This window comes from Pungitius pungitius, chromosome 13 (assembly GCF_949316345.1).
Source record: "Pungitius pungitius chromosome 13, fPunPun2.1, whole genome shotgun sequence".
Taxonomy (NCBI): Eukaryota; Metazoa; Chordata; class Actinopteri; order Perciformes; family Gasterosteidae; genus Pungitius; species Pungitius pungitius.
In genome coordinates this window covers 14,279,726-14,298,081 of record NC_084912.1, presented here as the reverse complement: position 1 = coordinate 14,298,081, position 18,356 = coordinate 14,279,726, and the positions used below count along the sequence as shown (strand labels likewise).

The 18,356-nt window shown below is 45.9% G+C and overlaps 1 protein-coding gene across 2 annotated transcripts in view; it reads right to left on the bottom strand.

The window, feature by feature from the left end:
- The window catches only part of LOC119213835 (inositol polyphosphate-5-phosphatase A), a 104,851-nt gene extending 96,337 nt beyond the window's left edge, over positions 1–8,514 (bottom strand). For both annotated transcript variants that reach the window (XM_037464987.2, XM_037464986.2), the window contains exon 1: positions 7,960–8,514. In XM_037464987.2, the coding sequence (XP_037320884.1) occupies positions 7,960–8,037 (78 nt within the window). In that variant the 5' untranslated portion in view covers positions 8,038–8,514. The remainder of the gene's footprint in view (positions 1–7,959) is intronic.
- Between the last annotated feature and the right edge of the window lie 9,842 nt (positions 8,515–18,356).

Below are 18,356 nucleotides of genomic sequence, written 5' to 3'. Positions count from 1 at the left end.
ACGCATCACTTCATCCGTTCCCATTTGCTTCAGTCGGTCCCAGTTTGTTCCTCTGATGCGTCCAATCACGCCACCCGAGCCGTCCTGTCAACCTGGGGTGTCCTTCCAGCCAAATGAAAGGCATAGGCAGACAGGACCGAGTGGGGGAGGGCGGGCGGACTCACAAACACGCGGGTGCACAGGATAAGGAGGGTAAACTGGTCATCGTGAGAGAAGCGCAAACAGGAATTGAGAGACCAAGCTTCTATGTAATCTCCCTGTTCCAGATGCAGAATGCATTCAGTTCACAAAACACACGCACACACACACACACACACACACACACGCCGTCTGACATAAACTAAACACTCCAATGAAAAATATTGTGTCCCCGCCACATCTCACTGCGCACGCAACCACACACTGGGCCGACCTATATTACTTCTGATTTGGAGGTCAACATTTTTAGCTTTTAGGTTGTTTCACACCGACTCATCTCACACAACCAAGCCACTGCTGGAGAGGAAAGGTGCTCACTAGAGTTTCTCATCTGAAAACCCTTGTTGGATTTCTGCTGGAAGATGAAAGATTCCACTTCATGTACGGCTGGGAGAGGTTCTACAGGGAATCCTTTGTGTGTGGATATAGGGGTCATTGCACTCCACCTCCCCATGTTTATAATTAAGCACCAAATATACCTAGAAATTATTATAGAAATTTTCATCGCGCCCGTGACAATGGAATCCTTGCAGCTAATCAGAAGAGACGCCTCCCCCCGTCGCCGTGTTCCCAAGGATGCAAACAGTGAGAAAAGAACAACGCCCAGAGAGAGAGAGAATGCAAACATACGGTAGCTCTGTCTCCAGTCCGTCACTGCATCTGCAGACGTGCATCTGAACTAAAAATAACCAGAGCACACAAGTACTCTGCATTTGGCCCAAGGCAAACTTAAAAGTAGATTTTTTTTTTTTAATGGGTGATTACAAAAAGCAAATCGAGTGAATTTTGTATCCCTGAGCAGCTCCACTAATGCATGGGAGCGAACAGGGCCACCAGCAGATACTGGTTAGTATCTGTGTGCAAGTTCAAAGACGCAATCTGGTTACAGTCTACTGATTAGTACAGGTAGATATACAAGATGAAACCAAAGGAGACATAACTAGGCCAGAGGTGTGAGGGGTCAACAGCACATTGGCTGTAAAATGGATGAATGCATCTCTTTATCCCCACATATAAAGATAGTGAAGATGACGTAGCCAGCCGATGGTATTTAACTCATTTTACATGACACAAGCAGAAACCACATGCCAAACCTCGTAAACCCTCGTGCTCGTGCAGTAAAGAGTGTTTGACCCGAACGACACAGTAAGCATTAACACACATTTAAAAGTTTCACTGGCAAAATTTAACAAGGTTTCCATCTGTCACCGACACAAAGCAAATACCTGTAAAAAGGCTAAATGATGAGTATCAGCAGGTGGATAAATGGACTCATTTTTTTCCTTCCTAACTAGCCTCTTGCTGGCCAAATTGGGTAATAAAACCCTGTGAGGCGGGCAAGGTGGAGACGGTGCCATCTGTTCAGCTGGTGTGCCGACGGGCCTGTCAGGGTCAGGCGCCGGGCTCCAAGGGGCTGACCGGTGGTCCTCCGAAATATCGCCTATAAATGCTTAAAATACCCCAAAAACATGGTTTAGCCCAGGTTTCCAGGTGCGATGTGTTGATTAAGCGTTGCTAGTGAGCGTATGTATATACACACATGGGCCAAGTTCAGACAATGCTTTTGTCTCTGAAGAGGAAACTTGGGTGGGGCTAAGAACCTCACTGTCACACAGCTTCTCAGGCTGCGGGAACACGGGAGCCCTTACGCATGAAGAAATAATAGGATGTGCTGGACAAAGATACACTTGTGGACGAGGTTTATATATAGCCGCTGGAGGAGAGGGGCCGGGGGGAGTGGTGGGGAGAGGAAGGGTCCGCATTGTTCCAGCTGTCCAAAGTGGAAACTTTACGGTCGTTAGAGAAAGACTGAGAGATAACCCACCGGCAGAGGCCAGGGGTGATAAGGCAGCAAGCGGGACCACACGGACGCACAAAAGTACACATGAGCTGGAAAACTGGCAAAGCCCCGGTGACAACTACAGAAACAAAAGGGGGGCTCAGTGGGGAGTGGCTTCTCTCCCACCCCGCTGTCTGGCACATCAGACTGACCAGTCGCATGGCTTTCACCGATAAAGTAAAAGACACATTTCCTTGTGCAAAGGCTTGGTTTTGATGCTGAGGCGATTGGCACTGAACCCCAAACTTCTGTGTACCGCAGTAAATGATTATTAGGTTACTCTATAGATGTATTCATATAGAAAGTATGCTATCTTCAACTGAAGAAAACCCTAACCAGAGATTTTTCGGCTCGTAAGCTACCTTTCAAATCAACCAAGTCATGGCGATGGCCGAAAACTCAAGACACACCTCTTTAGACTCTACCTTGACTAAAACACTAACAAACCGTAGCACTAACAAATCATAGCACTTAAATTGTACTTATAATGGCACTTTTCTATAACATGTTTTGAAACTGCTTATTTGATGAAAATTGTATTTTCTTGTTACTTGTTCTTCTGAGTTTGTATCTCTATGTGGAAATGCACTTATTGTAAGTTGCTTTGGATAAAAGCGTCAGCTAAATGACATGTAATGTAAAGAGGGACAAGCGTATGTAATTGGAAGAGAATCTCTCTCTTTGTTGGGTCAGCTCTTGACTGAAAGGAACATTTTACACTTTCAGAACACACTACTAAATCGTGTTACCTATAGTAACATGTTTCTGGTCCTTTTGTTTTCTCCGGAAGTGAGGCTGAGAGTGGGAGGACTAATGATGCGGTAATTAAAGGGGGCGCCAACCCCCAACGCCACCGCAGCGCGTTGAGTAAACCTCAGCACTGTGCAGCTGGCCCGCTGGTAGCTCCTGAGGGAAGAAAACAGCGCGCGCATTTTGGATGCAGCGCATAATCACCCCACGTACTGTACTATGTATATCTAGCCACTGTTACACACTATGCATCGTCAAGTAGAATAAAACCAGTGAAAACCCCTTTAGGAGGGTCATGTGACATACAACACAGCTATCAAGCTATTTCAGTGGTGACGGGGGGCCGTGTGTGTGTGTATATATTATGTACTTTTCGATCCGCGTACATCTTAGTTTACGCCTTAAATGGGAACCAGAAGGTCAGTCAGATGCTGATGATCATTGTGGAGAGAAACCAGACAGAGTCCTGGTAAATTCACCAGAAATGTGTATTTATGAGAGAAACATCACTGGATATTTGAATAGATGCGTACAGTTAACCGGGGGGGGGGGGGTTTAGTATCAGGCTCAGCTCGATGACATGGCCAAAACTGGCAAGTACTTTTTCGGGGAGGGGGGTGGAAAGAAAAGCAAAGGCCTTAACTGGGAAATATTCACCCACTGACTGTACGTCGCAGCAGAGACACAATAAGCACTCTCAATCAAAGGCTTAAATAAACAGCAGCCCAGCAGGGGAATGTGTAGCCGAGTGCACATGGGAAAAACATTTTTTTTAAAGGAGCTGATGGAGTGTCGGGGTCTCTGCGATGGATAAAGGGAGCGAGGAGACAGAGGGAGTCCGATTAATAAACAAGATGCAAAGAGAAGAAGGAGAGGCCGAGAAGGCGCAGAGACAAGTGGACACAAATCTCAAGGTCCTGCTCCTGCGTCAGAACGGCTTTCAACTCAACCGGATTGGCTTCGAAGATCACTTCTGCGTGTCTGACTGCGAGGGAAACGAAAAACACAGCGGGATGGAGAGGAAAACCACAAACCCAGCGAGAGGTGTAAAACTGGCATCGTCCCGACAGCTCAGGCGGAAGGGACTGTGGCGAACACATAGAAACATAAGTGGACGGGAGGCCTGCTGTTGCTAAGCGGACGCTTTATACACACACACACACACACACTTTGGGTTTACGGGATGAAAGGGAGCCAAACACACACACACCCCACAGTGGACACATTTCGGAAAATTTTGGTGTCTGACTGTCCGCGCCCCCCCCCCATCCTCCCGGAAGCAGACATAATGACTCGATGCCTCCGTCACTTTACTTCCATTGTGTTACTGTATGTCGATGCTCATGGGGACTGACTGACACACACACACACACACACACACACACACAAAAATGTCTTGGGTGTCCCCCCCCACCCCCCTCTGGATTTTCCCATCCTGGGTAATTATAGCTTTCTTGGAGTGAAGTCAGGGTTGGCCCGCTCCACGTCAAAACACTCCAACTCTTACCAAAGTTCCTTATCTGGGCCCCTTACAACTCATTGTCCCACTCTACTTTCTCACTCACACACACACACACACACACACACACACACACACACACGCGCACAGTCAACAAACTCTGGGAAAGGTTGTCCAGGTCAAAAGTCCATGACAAAAGTGTAAAGTCCATGTCCTGTATCATGCGTTGCAGAGTCCCTGATTCACATTCATGCCTGTGAGGGTATAATCTGAGACACCTCCCCAACTATTAACTCAGCGAGTTACTGCTTATTTATTCTGGTAAGATCAACAGCTCAAGCCGGCCGGGAAGTGTTGGGTGGAGTGCAGGAGGTGGGGGGGCGGGGGGGGGGGGTACCTGGGAGATACTCCGTTCTGACCGAGGGTCACTCTGCGGCTACCTAACACGGAGCAAGAAATGAGGGATGAGTCACAGGGTGACCTCTTTTGTCCCATTTTGGAAATGTCAGAACTGAAAAAGCAAAATGTCAGACCTCTGGTTCGTCTGAGGGGAGTCTGGAGGCACTTCGCCCAACAGAGTGTCCAATGAAATAATCGATCCATCGATCTACACGCTCGACAATCCCTGGCACAAAAAGAAAAGTAGAGTTTTCTCTGAGGGGGACCATTGGCCAGTCACCTCACGTTGAACTTTAAATGTGCGTCCAAGGTTGCGTATCAACAGATAGCAGCACCGCTATCAAAATGATTGCATCCGGCGCAGACCCCCCACCCCTCCCCGCCCTAATGTACAGAGTTTTGCAACAAGTGACGCAGTGACTAACTTGACAATGGATTCCTCAGCGCTGCATTGACGGTGGCGCCGTGGCAGTTTCTCACCGTTTCACAGCGACCAGGTGATAATCCCGCCTAGATCGTCAGGGGCCCCACGCCAAATTGTATATTGAGCAAACAGTAAAGGTCCTCAAGCTACGGTCTACTTTTCCTTCCCTGCTGGTGGCAACTCAGCTCTTTTGCAGCATAATTCTGTGTTATGACAGGAGGAGGGTGGGGGACCAAAATAGAATCATCTGATCTTTCTTTCATAAACCTTTCCACTCCTGCAGCAAAGGACTGGAGCAGATTTTGGCAGAAGAAACACTCACAAAAAAAACAAAAAAAATCCCTCTGTCAGATGAAGTATTTGGTCACAGTCTCAAAGTCCTCCTCAAGAGAACTAAAGAAGAAAAAGACCCTTAAGGAAACCCTGAGAGCCAAGTGAAGACTGGAGATGAAGAGCAAAGACTGGATTCTTCATGTTGCATTTCATCCAAACACAGCAACGCGTATGGCATCACATATTTCCACTGCCATAAACACACACACTATTCAGTTTGGGACGACACTGACACCAGCCATGTGACTGAGAGGCTAAATATGGTTGGTATGCCGGCGGCCGCAGTAACATCTCTGTTTACCAAGAAAGAACACTTTGAACCAAACGTCTTCGGGGTCCGAGGACGACACTTTCCCTGCTCTCGGGCCGTTGGGGTTTTCCGTGGAAACGCTGCGGCTCAGTGGGGGGGTCTGGGGTCAGACGGGAGACTCGTGATGGGAAAAGCAGGTTTGAAGAGCGGGCTGTCCACAGTGACCCGGCGGCGGGACGAGGACACTCGCATTACACCTAGAGTGGGTTTGATCCGAGGTTGGAAAAGAGCTCACCTTTGTTATTTTTCTGTCCGGTGTGTTTAGGTCCGGTTCGCACAAATCACTCATTTGTGCATTCACTCACACTTTAAGCCCATTTCCTTGCAATGGTCGTTAGCCATCATTAAAGAGCTGTCAGGTTCCCTTGTGGTTGTCTACATGTATTTATGTGTCGTTCAGAATGTGTGTTTGATGCTTAAACTCAGCTGTGGTGCCTATAGGTACCGAGCGCTACATTCAGTCGGAGGTTATTGTAATCAAATAAGTTTTATCTGCTGTAAGCTTGGGAGGTGGCCAAACAATCAACAGCACCAGACTTTTACAATACAAATAAAAAAAGATTCTAGGTGTTTATTTATGATTGTTTTTAAAATACACCGAAAAAGCTTTTTTTGGATGCTGTTACTGCTTTCAAAATCGACAGTGTCTTTAGACCTAAACACCAAAAGAAGACTACATCTGCCCCTTTCCAGTTTCACAAAAGAATTAAACAGACTCTTTGCACGCAACCAGTTCAAGGCACTCCAACTATCTTCGTCGTTCTCACTGAAACCCGAAGGGTCCAAACTCCCAGAGGCCATAGCAGCACGCGGCGGTAACATGGCGGGCATCAGCCAATGCTGGATCAATCTATATGCTTATTGACGCAATGGTCGACCCTTGGACATTTGTTCAAATCTGTGCACATTGCACATCTTCTAATCTTCTAATCAATACTCGCAGTGGCGCCCTCTTGCTGAAGCACGTGCAGCGTCAAACGCGTGTCCAGGCTGTAAACACCGGAGCGCATGACAACAACCCCGGGTAATACAACTCTAAAGGGGCCCGATGCTTTTGGTACGGTGTGCTTCAGGAATGGGGCAGATAAAGGCCATCCCAGACTTCACTGGCTGCATCGTTGGGGCTCAGAGAGAGGAGGGGGGGGGGGGGGGGGGGGGGGAACGTGCTGCAGACCGACAGCACAGAAGGAAACATGATCCAATGGGCATTTGGCATCTGTCTGTTCGAAGTCTGGCAGAGACAAAAAAGTCACAGGACACCAAAAGCGTGCTGCTTGTGTGTGAGACCCGGGCTATTAATAGACTCGCTCCAGTGAGGATCAGGCCCTCACAAGGGTTAGAGGGGGAGGGGGGGGGGGGCAGTTTGGTGTGGGTGACTACTGAAAGTGGCCCAAGTGCTTGACCTTCCCGCGTGTAATTGGCGTCTGACTGTCACCGGGAAAAAAGTCTCCACGTAGGAACCAACACAAATCATTGCCGGGCACTGAGGAGGCCGGACACACCTACCCGCACACGGCCAAGTGGGCTTATCTAAGGGCGAACATTTGAATGCCGTTTGTCCTCATGATGATGCAAATGGGTTTGTTGGTGAGTTTACCGCCTCGATTGTTATCAGTGCCGGGTATCAGATGGATACCGCAGCTCTGACATGAATGGAAGGCGAAAGCTAATGTTTTGAAACATTAGCTGTGTGCAGTACAAAACGCACAGATCATCCAGTGTTGCAATCAATGAGTTACACACAAACCACAAATATCAACAAACTTCTATTGCCAAGTGGAATGGGGCTTGCCTAATAACGTCTGCTGTGACTTACAGTTCCAGGGAAACGTTTGGCCACCCTTTGTGAATTAATGAGAAAGCGCGTGCCAACTCGCGTGCAAACTCGCGTGCGTGCGGGTTGACTGACATGCTCATAGACAAACCCCATGGTGGCCACCCCGCAGCTGTAAATGGCTACACGCTTCTTTACATCGCCTTTCACACATGGGGGAGAAACAAGTCACTGTGCGCGCAGAGCACATCCACCGTGGCACGCGCGGCCGGCCGGTGTCGTTATCGGTACCGTGAGGCCCGTGTGTGCACGCGTAAAGTGGAAGGTGTCCCGGGCTGCCGAGTCGTGACCAGCTGACACGTTGTTTACCGCAACGCGAAGACGTAGTTGGCGGTGAATAAATATAAATAAATAAGGAGAAACACAACACTGGCGTAAAGTGACGGACACGTTGATCGGCGGAGACACTCACATCCTCGAATAGAGATCCTACGTTGGCCGTCACCAGCAGCACTCCGGTGCCCTGCGCGCCTGTCAGCTTGTCTGCCATGGTCCTGCCTCGCGGCGGGTGGGTTCGGGGACTCGGTGCGGCGGACTTTACGGGTAGAGAGCAGGGGGGCGGAGGAGGAGGAGGAGGAGGGGGGACAACAACAACAAAAAAACTGCAGCCGGAGAACGTCTCGCGAAGGCGGTTACAGCGGTGTGGGTTCGGGGCGGCTCGGCGGGAGCATGTTCTTCAGCAGCGGCCGTGCGTCAGTCGGCGGGGAGCTGCTCCGCACGAGACGGTCCGTTGGCGGCGGTGCTGCGGGCGTCGCGTGCTACTTTTTAGCGTTCAGGGCCATAGTGGGGGGAAAAAAAAGTTCCCGTTTTTTTTTTTAATCCACGGTGTGTGACCCGGCGCCCTGGTTCATTTCAGCGACCAGTCTCTCCCCTGGCGTGCGTGAAGGTGTTAGAAGTCTCCCTCCAAAGGCAGCGCTCTCGTCCAGGAGCATTGCCTTCTCCGTTCAGAAAGGATAGGCTGGAGTCCTTCGCTGCTCTGACGTCACCGTGCCAATGGAAACACGGGGCCGTCTTAAAGGGCCAGCGCCGTCCCCGACGTCACGACTTCCATTATCGGACGGAGCCGCGTTTCGGTACGTCCACCAAGGATCTGACCTTCTTTATGTACGCTATTTGTTTCATGCTATTGTATTTATTGTAGAGAAAACGAGGCGTTCGCAGCATGAATTGTCAGTTTGCTCTGCGTGAAAATATCTTACTGTTAATTTCTTTTTTAGCTTTGACAAACAGCTTCAAGGTCCTTGTCAGCTGAAATATACAGTGCTACTGATGCCACATGTCTTTGACGATGGCTTGGTTCACATAACTTAGCAGAACACGTGGCCCGTTATTTTACTGGCCACCTGAAGGTACCACTTGTGGATTTCTTTTTTATATTTAAGGAAGGCAGTAGTTTTCTTACCTAAGGGAGATCAGGCATGTAAATGTGTTGACAACCCATGGACCAGGCGAAACTGAGGTTTAAGTGTTTTTCTTGTTTCTGTTTGAGTTTTCTCTTCTTTGCCAATAGTTCAATGGGGAGGGTATACAACTGATTCAGGTTTTTCTTGATAAGGACCTCTGCATAACAGTGGAAGCCTAACAATAATCTTTGTAAATGGAGTCAATTCGCAGCATTTCACTGGGAATGGCACAGCCTGAAGCACAATACACATCGTAATGTATTGTGCTTCAGACTGTAATTGCTCTTTGCAACAACATGCATGATCTTTAAATACACCTAGACACCCTTTTCCCAATGTGAACACACACTTCGCAATGGGAAAGTTTCCCGTTTGGGTTTGGGCGGGAAAATATCACATTAAAAGACAAAGAAACTAAATCTGTGTGCATGACTGGATTCTGCCAAGCCTGTGAGTAATGGATTGTCACGAATGGGAATAGTTTGCCTTTTCCCTGGCTTCACAAACCCTGTTTGTTGACACACAGCATTAGCTCACCTCCTTACTGGCACAAGATTCAGAACTGAGCTGGGAAATAAATGAAGTTTAATAAGTTGCTGCTTACAGTGAGCAGAGATCCTGTTTCTTTTGCACTCGACATGTTGTGCACAAAAAGTGCACAACATGTCGAGTGTTTATTTGAAAGGCAAACCTGGCAGCCATCATTGCATTACATCCCTAACCCTAACCTAGAAGTAAAAAGATTATTAGAAACCGTATTTTTAGTGAAGGCTACAAGTTTTCATTTTAACTGACCTATTCTATGGACCGATCTCAATCTCCCCACTAAACCCTGAACCCTCAGGGACTTTACTGACGTCCTGGTAAATATTAAGTTATTTCTTGTGGGGTTTTTTTTCTTATATTCTTAATGTTTTAAATTTAATGCATTTGTAAGGTGTAATATGAAAGTCCGAACACACGTGTGACATCCTCTTTGTCTAACTTTTTACGTCTTGTTTTTAACATCACATTGCAATGACTTGTGGGTAATTCCCTTGGAAAAAGTCAGCTTTCAATGCTAACTTACGGAAAAGGTTCATAAATGGCTCGAAATGTCTGCCAGAGCCTCAAACTCTCAACGGTGTAACAGCGGAATAGAACCTGCTTGCTTTAACCATCCACATTAAATCTGACAAAATCCTCCCCCACTCTGAAAAAATAAACAAGGGAACCGAAGATCTGTGTTTCTGTGAAGCTTGTGATGGAAGTGTGGGAAGCAAAATGATCCCTGATGTTGCATCCTGTCAGCCCTTGGCTTCTGGCGCCCAACATCTGGCACAGCGAGACTCTTGTGCATCATTCACAGACCGCCACGCTTCAAGTATAGACATGCTTTTCACGCGGCGTGATCTCTTCCGAGGGTCCTGAAGGAGTCAGGGTCTCTCAATAACCCATCACTGCCGAAGAGGTTATTTGAGGGCAGCAGCGTAGAACACTCAATATTTGTTCCATGGAGCTCCTGTTAAGTGGACAGAAGGGTTAAAAAAATCCTTGTGTTTCCTTCGATTGTTGAGAAAGTTTAACATTTCATCGTGTTGCTCTATTCTATGTTGTGTCAGTTGTATGTCACCACATTCAGTGACCATCCTGCTGTGGCGGAAGGGAACGGCGGCAATCCTCTGAGGACTTAAGGACGGCCCATGTAGCTATCATGTTAACAGCATCACGCTGGGATGTGTGGCTTTGAGCGTGTGTTTTGGCAGGGGGGGGGCGGGGGGTAACCCAGTCACGGCTGGCTAAGATCTGATTTGAACAGAGCTGAGAGATTAGCACCAAAAAGCGAGTGCTCACTCACAGCTGTGTCTGGCAAGGGGAGAGTGTGTGTGTGTGTGTGTGTGTGTGTGTGTGTGTGGCTTCATGACTCCCATGTTGTGATTGTGTTTGCCTGAGTGCATGTTTATTTACATGCTGTTTTTGCCATGTTCTGTATGTGTGGAACATGACTTGCTGCAGTATATCTGTAATTAGTCATTCAGACAGATGAGGAGGATAATGATAGCAATCGAAGGGAATAAATTCCTGCCTGCGCAATTCTGTGTGTGTCTGTGTGTGCGTGAGTGCGTACGTGTGTGTACGTGTACAGAGTTTTATTTCAATAATGGATCAGACGGCCCTTGAAAACAATCCAAACTAGATGATATCTCCTCAGCAGAATGTCATACTCATCACTATAAGAGTAAACCATTAGAGCTATGTAAACCATGTGGACTGGACTGGAACAATTCTTAGTCCTGACTGACTTGTGTTTATCATGAAGTTAACATTTTGTCATCTGATATGTTTACATCAAGTTGCGCTGGGTGACTGAGGACTGGAAGTTAATCGCTTTTTGCCAAAGAGGAGGACGAAAGCAGACGGAGCTAAAAACATTAGCGACGTCCCTGATAGGCAGAAGACGGCGGAAGGCGAGGAAAAGAAGGAACGAGGAGCGATGACAGGAAGATTCCCAGCAGCCATGAGCTTAGTGTTTAGTACATTTTAGGAAGTAGGCAACCAGAGTGGGGGATTGAAATTGATCCACATGTTCCAGAAGCTTAATTGTTGACATATTGAGTAGAAAGCTTCAGCTGAGTTGACCATTCAAACACAAAGGTACAAACGGCAGTTAGTTGTCCCCACTTTTATTAATCTGTTTTTGTCTTGATGAGACAAGATGTCACTATAAAATGTCAATTTTGATATATTCTAGTTTCAGGTTGGATTTTTGGGAAACAAAGACCCACAACACTGAATTATATGTTCCAGTAAAACCTTGAAGAGCACCAAACAAATCCAGGCCTTTACAAGAAGCTCATTTATTAATGCCTCAAACTAACAAGTTGAGAGCGGTTTATTATCCAGCTCCGTTTGTGCTGGTGAGTTTGTGGTGACTCTTAATGGGCCTCCAGGCATAACGCTATGCTAAGCTAACCGTCTCCTGGCTGGAGCTTTATGAGAAGTAAAAGCCCAACGATCTCCTCCTCGAACCTTCGGCAGGAAAGCAAATAAGCATATTTCCCTGAAACGTTAACGTATCCCCGATGTCCTCTCGGACCGGACTTGCATGCTGGCCCCTTTTTCCAACAGCTTTAAGGGAAAGCAAGTGTAAATGCCACTTAAAAACAACAGGACAAATATGTGTGGAGTCCTGTGTGTTTACAGATAACAACTCAGGTAATGTGTTTCATAAGGGTCAGTAAATACTACACTGTAAACTCTAGGCAGGGTATCCCACAAGGGGGGCTTAAGGAGGGGGGGGGGTAATGAAATATGTGTGTGTGTGTCTGTGTGTGATAAAAAAAGTTCTACACACAGGGTAGAAGCTCCTCCCTTTGCACTATGGGTAATGGAAAAAAATGATGTTGGAATTCCAGACCGCCAGCAAGTATGTGCACTTTGACCCCCATCGCTCTAACTGCTTAGTATCTAAAAATAGGCAAACCTGGAAATGATCAGGCTTTCTCATGTCTCCAAAGAAGCAGGGATCCAGCCCTGTAATGATGCATTAAGACTCGCTCGACATGAGGTTTTATCTCCAGCCGCACTCAGGCATCAGTCATCTTGACTCGATGTGTATCCCAAGAGGGCCAGCTCTGGCAGCACGGGAATATAGCACAAGAATCTGCCTGCATTAGTGGAAGGGAGGTCTGTGTGTCTAGATGAAGTTTCATCGCTGAGTTCTTCCTGGGACGATTCATGTTTCACTGACATATTCACATGTCATTTGGATAAAATGTTTGCGCAGCACACTTACCGATTGTTTGAAACCAAACTCTTAAGTGCAGATTTAGTTCTTGATTCTTACTACGGGCACCTGTAGTGAGGTGGTTGTCTTTCGAGTTAGAACTAGGTAATCAAACTTTTTCGTTTGAAGAACACATCTGAGACACATCATGATTCCAAGCAGAGTGTTTTTTTATTTGTCTTAAATGATATCCAATGGGGGTTTTCAATTAAAAGTTTCTTAACACGGTTTTAATGCACCTTATCATGCAGCCATTTAGCTTCAAACCAGCAAAAGCGGATATTGTGGTCACATCTAAAAAGCTCAAACAAGCTCCTAACACAACATTGACATATAAGATGATGATATTTTAGCTATTTACCCAGCCAGTAGTTCCGCAACCCTATCATTCACTTGGAGTTGTGTTTCTGGCACTTTCTTTTCGCTCTATTTTGGGTCTCTACCATCTCCTCACGGAAATATATGTCTTCTCAGCTCCTAAATGCTCCCCAGTGTTCACAGGCGAGTTGCTAACTGCTGAGCAGGTAATTAGTGCGGCAAATTTTTTCAGAACTATTTAAAGTTTGGAAAAGCCCAACGGGGCTCCAGGCGATAATTAGGTTCATTAATAGGAACTCTTTCACATTGTCACTTTATCATTTTGATGATAGAATCCTGATGATAGACTTATTTGTCCTGTCCCAGGGAAGGTTAATGGAGACGGCTAGTTCGTGTGATTTAAGTATGAATCTCGCTTTTACACAGAGTGAAATAATCCATCAAAAACGTCCATCCAATGGAATTTTCTACACTTTGTATTAGTTCTGGATGTGGTATATTTGGTCAAAATAAAGATACGTAATGATAAATACCCTGCAATTGAATGGAAAAAATATATTGTTTTCGTTCGTTAAAAATCAATGCACAAAGAAGTGAGCATGCAGGGTCGTGTTCAGGTTAGGGCTTAATTTATCCCTGTCACACTAGTTCAGTTGGGTCACTTCACAAAGCCTGTTCTGCCTGGGCCTTAAATCCCTGGCATATTTATACACTTCTCTCTGGTGGCCAGAGTGGATCCCACTGTGAGGAAGCCTATTTTGGAGCTCCCACTGGGTGCTGCATAATATCGTCCCATACCAATTTATCTTCCCTTACCAATTAATTTGGAGCACGTTATTGTACTGGGACAAAGGTCAGTTATTTTCTGAAGGAGGCTGCTGATGGCCTAAATCATTTCAGTTCAAGGGGGGGCTGTCTGCTAGGACAGTCCCTGCTTCAACTCATTGCTCATTTTCAGAACATTTTTTGTGGATTATCTAACTTGATACCTGGAACTAAAAGAAAAAATAGAGAAGACTTGAAAAGTTGAACATGCCTAAAAGGATTTTTAGCTCCTTGATGACTGATGTTTCAGCAGCTAAATATTGTTTTTGTATTGTTTTGCTTTTACAACCTAGAACATTGAAGTCGCCATCTAGCCTGTTGCATTAAGGAACTGTTTTCAGGGGAAGAAATTTAGATAAACTGACTGTGTCAATGTTAGGAACAATGTTAGCGACTAGCTGGTGAACAAGCAACTATTTCCTTCATGTTTTGGCAAAGACCAAAAACAACTAGAAAGGAGCACTGAGTACTGTGCAGATTGTCATCAGGTGCGCCTGCAACAATCAATGCTGTATTGTGGGATTGAATGAATCCATCCATGATCCATCCATGGCTAACCCCCTGTCGCGCCACTACTGGGTTGTACGGTTCTCTAAAACACTTCATCTAAATAAAAAAGAAAAGTAGTAATGAAGACTTGCGGACCTTCAGCTTGAAGTTGTTGCATTGGACCTTTCTCGCAAACACGAGAGGTCCTTGAACCTGCAGACATAACTGGCCACCCAAAATACTCACTGAATACTCACTACTCACTCACAGACACAAGCACACAGGGCCAATGATCACAGACGATACTCCGTGTTGATGAACGTGTAAATAGTCAATTGTTTGCCACTCATCGGGCGTTACAATTTTGTGGGAGAATGACATTAAAAGTGTTTACAGCTTGTGCAGAAAAATATTCCTGTAATTGCTGAACCACATGATAAGTTTAATAGTCGTTAGACCCAATTCTGTCAGTCCTGGAACCATCATCTGCCTTTACAGGTTGATAGTGTCTGCCTTACTGCCATCTAGAGGTGAGTTACAAAGTCTCATCAATGAGACTGTTCTTTACTGATTGGTAAAAATATCTTCAATGACAAGACAGCTTTGTATGGAAGGCTGGAATGGGCTTTTGTTGTCGTTTCAGTAAATTAAGGCTCTATTCAGAAATAGCCGTGCGTCACAGCCCCCCGAAATCATTCACCAAACCAAAAACAAACAGACAGCAACAGCGGCCCGTCCAAAACACAGAGGAGTCCCACCACCCCCCCTCTCAGGCCGACATCAGTGCTCCCACTCAGAACTCCACTCATTCAAACCATAACTGTCCACATGTCAAGCCAACGACCCCAAGATTCAGACTCACTGCACTAAATATAAACGGAGGGGGATCAGGGCCCTTTTCCCTCCCCTTGTGCTGCTTGTCAAACACAAAGCTCCTGAAGGTGCTGAAAACAGGCCTGTGTGTATCTAGGAAACGGCCGCTGCCAAAATGGGAAACAGACCGCGCTCTGTGCTGCTCTCAGAGCCTTATGTAAAAGTCCCGGCAGAGAGGGGCTTAATTGACATCCACTGATGGCCACGGCCAGACTGAAAATGATGAAATTGTTCCATCTTGTGACCAACAGATGTTCGCTTTCAGGATCATAACTGAGCTGCCTTGTCTCATCTGTTGACACAGGATCTAGCAGTCAAGTCACTATTTACTGGAAATTTACATTTTTTGCAACAGAGTGGTGAAACCAAAATAACCTTGACTGCATCTCCTTTGTCGGACACATGTCCAAAGAGGGATCTGACGTGATTAAATCCTGTTTCAAGGGGGATGTGACACAAACGGAGGACTGACACACTCACATATATACGGTGTATATACTGTATTTTACACTTGCGTTCTTGCTTTCTTCCAGGAGAGGGCGGCAGTAGAGATCACTGCTGTCAGAACATACCGTTGATCTACCTCCAGAAATGTGCACAGCTAAAGAGGATGTGGGAGGACATCCGGGTCGGCCTTGGTGTTACCTGTAAGAGTGATTAGGTACAGCGGGGCGTTTGTGTGACAGTCCGATGCAAGTTGTGCTTGTTTTTTTTCCATCTCTATGTTCTCATGGAAATTCTGTTTTTGTCTTGATGAGACAAGATGTCACTATAAAATGTCAATTTTGATATATTCTAGTTTCAGGTTGGATTTTTGGGAAACAAAGACCCACAACACTGTATTATATGTTCCAGTAAATCCTTGAAGAGCACCAAACAAATCCAGGCCTTTACAATAAGCTCATAGTCCAAAACCACACATTTGTTCAGTATATTATAGATAAGAGAGATCAGAGATTTTTTTTTAAACTGAAAAGAGGCAATGTCCCTGGAAACATGTAAATTTAGGCTTTTGTCTGACTAATGGGGCAAACAATCTCTGTGCCTATTATGCTAATAATCCTGGTTTAAGTTCATCTGATGGACAGACCTTGTTAAATGTCGCAGCCCACCTGAGTATTGTTGATGTCCAGTGTTGCCAGTTACTTTGAAAAAGTAATCGGATTACTGACTACTGATTACTCCTTTAAAAAGTAACTTAGTTATTGTACAGATTACTTGATTTTAAAAGTAACTAAGTTAAATTGCAAGTTACTTTATTAGTTACATTCAGCAGCTGCCGACAACGTGACTTAATTGTCGCATCTACATGCTTCACTCCCAGAGACGCAAGAAATCCAATATATATTTTACATTTAATTAAACTTTAATCGGATTACTGGTTTGGACACACTAACGCGTTAGATTACTCGTTACTGAAAAAGGTGGTCGGATTGGTCCTGCCATCACTGACCATATCCATCCCTCTATGACCACAGTGTACCATATTCTGATGGATACATCCTGCAGGATAACGCACCATGTCACACAGCTCACATCATCGAACTGCTTTCTTGAACATGACAGTGACCTCCACAGTCCCCACATCTCAATCCAATACAGCACCTTTGGGACGTGGTTGAACAGGAGATTCACATTATAGATCTGCAGCCAAGAAATCTGCAGCAACTGCGTGATGCTATCATGTAAATAATGACCAAAATCTCTGAGCAATGTCTCCAACACCTCGTTGAAAGTATGCCACGAAGAATTAATGCGTTTCTGAAGGCAAAAGGGGGTCCAAACTTTTACTGGCAAGGTGTAACCTAATAAACTGTCCAGTGTATATTACATCTCTAAAACAGCCAAACAGACATTTGGCTCTTCCCACAAGCCAACTGCACACTGATGTGCTGCTGAGCAAAAAAAAAAAGCCATTTCATTTCTAATATGCCTTAAATAAAGATGGACATAAATGCTGTACTCTTAATAATACTCTTACCAGTATCAGACACAACCACTTTCTCTAACTTTCTCTTGGAACTTAGAGCTCCTTTGTTGTGATTGATAGCCATGTGCGCCTATCAGTGTTCTGTTAACAACACGTGCAGGCTTTTATTTTTAATGAAAAAACTTGTAAAGCAGACAAAGAGTTACCCGTGGGACACCACTTGGTGGCAGTGTTGGTCTTCTTCTTTGTTGTTCAAGGACCGTTGAAGACACCCATTAAATACAATGCTACAGTGCCAGTTTGCATAGTTTGGCCACTTTACCCAGTCTGGGATTGTATGACATGGTGTTCCTACGGTCAAGACAAGACGCATCGAGGGACCGAGTATTGGAAGTCATTCTGTGTTAGCCCAAATAACTCCCAGACCTTAGTGAATTGGAATCAGTCTCACTTCACCAGCTTCTGATCGGCCACCCCTTCAGAAATATGGCTAATGCCCACACTGACCAGCAGTCCTATTATCCAGTCCAGATGAGGGGGGCACGATAACGTCCTGAGTGACAGGTCTGTGGCAGCTGTGTGTTGAGGGAGGGCCGCCACCCCCAGCCCTCACCCCCGAGTGCCCGTTCACAGAGGGAGGCGTTTGTTTCAGTGTGACAGCTGTCACTGGCCCCCCTTCCCCCCCCCCCACCACCCGCTACCCTTCTTCTCGCCCTCACCCCTTCCTCCCAACACTGCTTTTCGCATCATTACCTCTCAGCATAACCTGCTGTCCATTCCATCGTGCCAGAGGAAAGAGAAGTGTGTTAGCGAGGAATCCGGGGCGGCCATTTATACATTTGTATAAAACTGGTTTTTGGGGGGCGTTGAACCCGGCTAAGAATCCGGCTGATGTTCAAACCTTTTTATCCCAAATTCCAGGAAACAAGATGTCACACTGCACCCACTTAAATTTGACTGGCAGGTGACATTTGGACACAGGAGTGGAAAAAAACATGTGACGCACACATGGAGGTGTGCAGCAAGACAAAAGAGTTCATGATAAAAGCATCTCATAGCATCAGCAATGCTAGCAATTGTGTGTGACTGTGCCTCAAGCTTGATGCTAACTTTAGCTAACAATGCCAACGTGAACATATGTATGAGTAGTGTGATGGCGACGCCAGCATGGAAAGTCAAATGATTCATCCTCTGTGCACCATGAT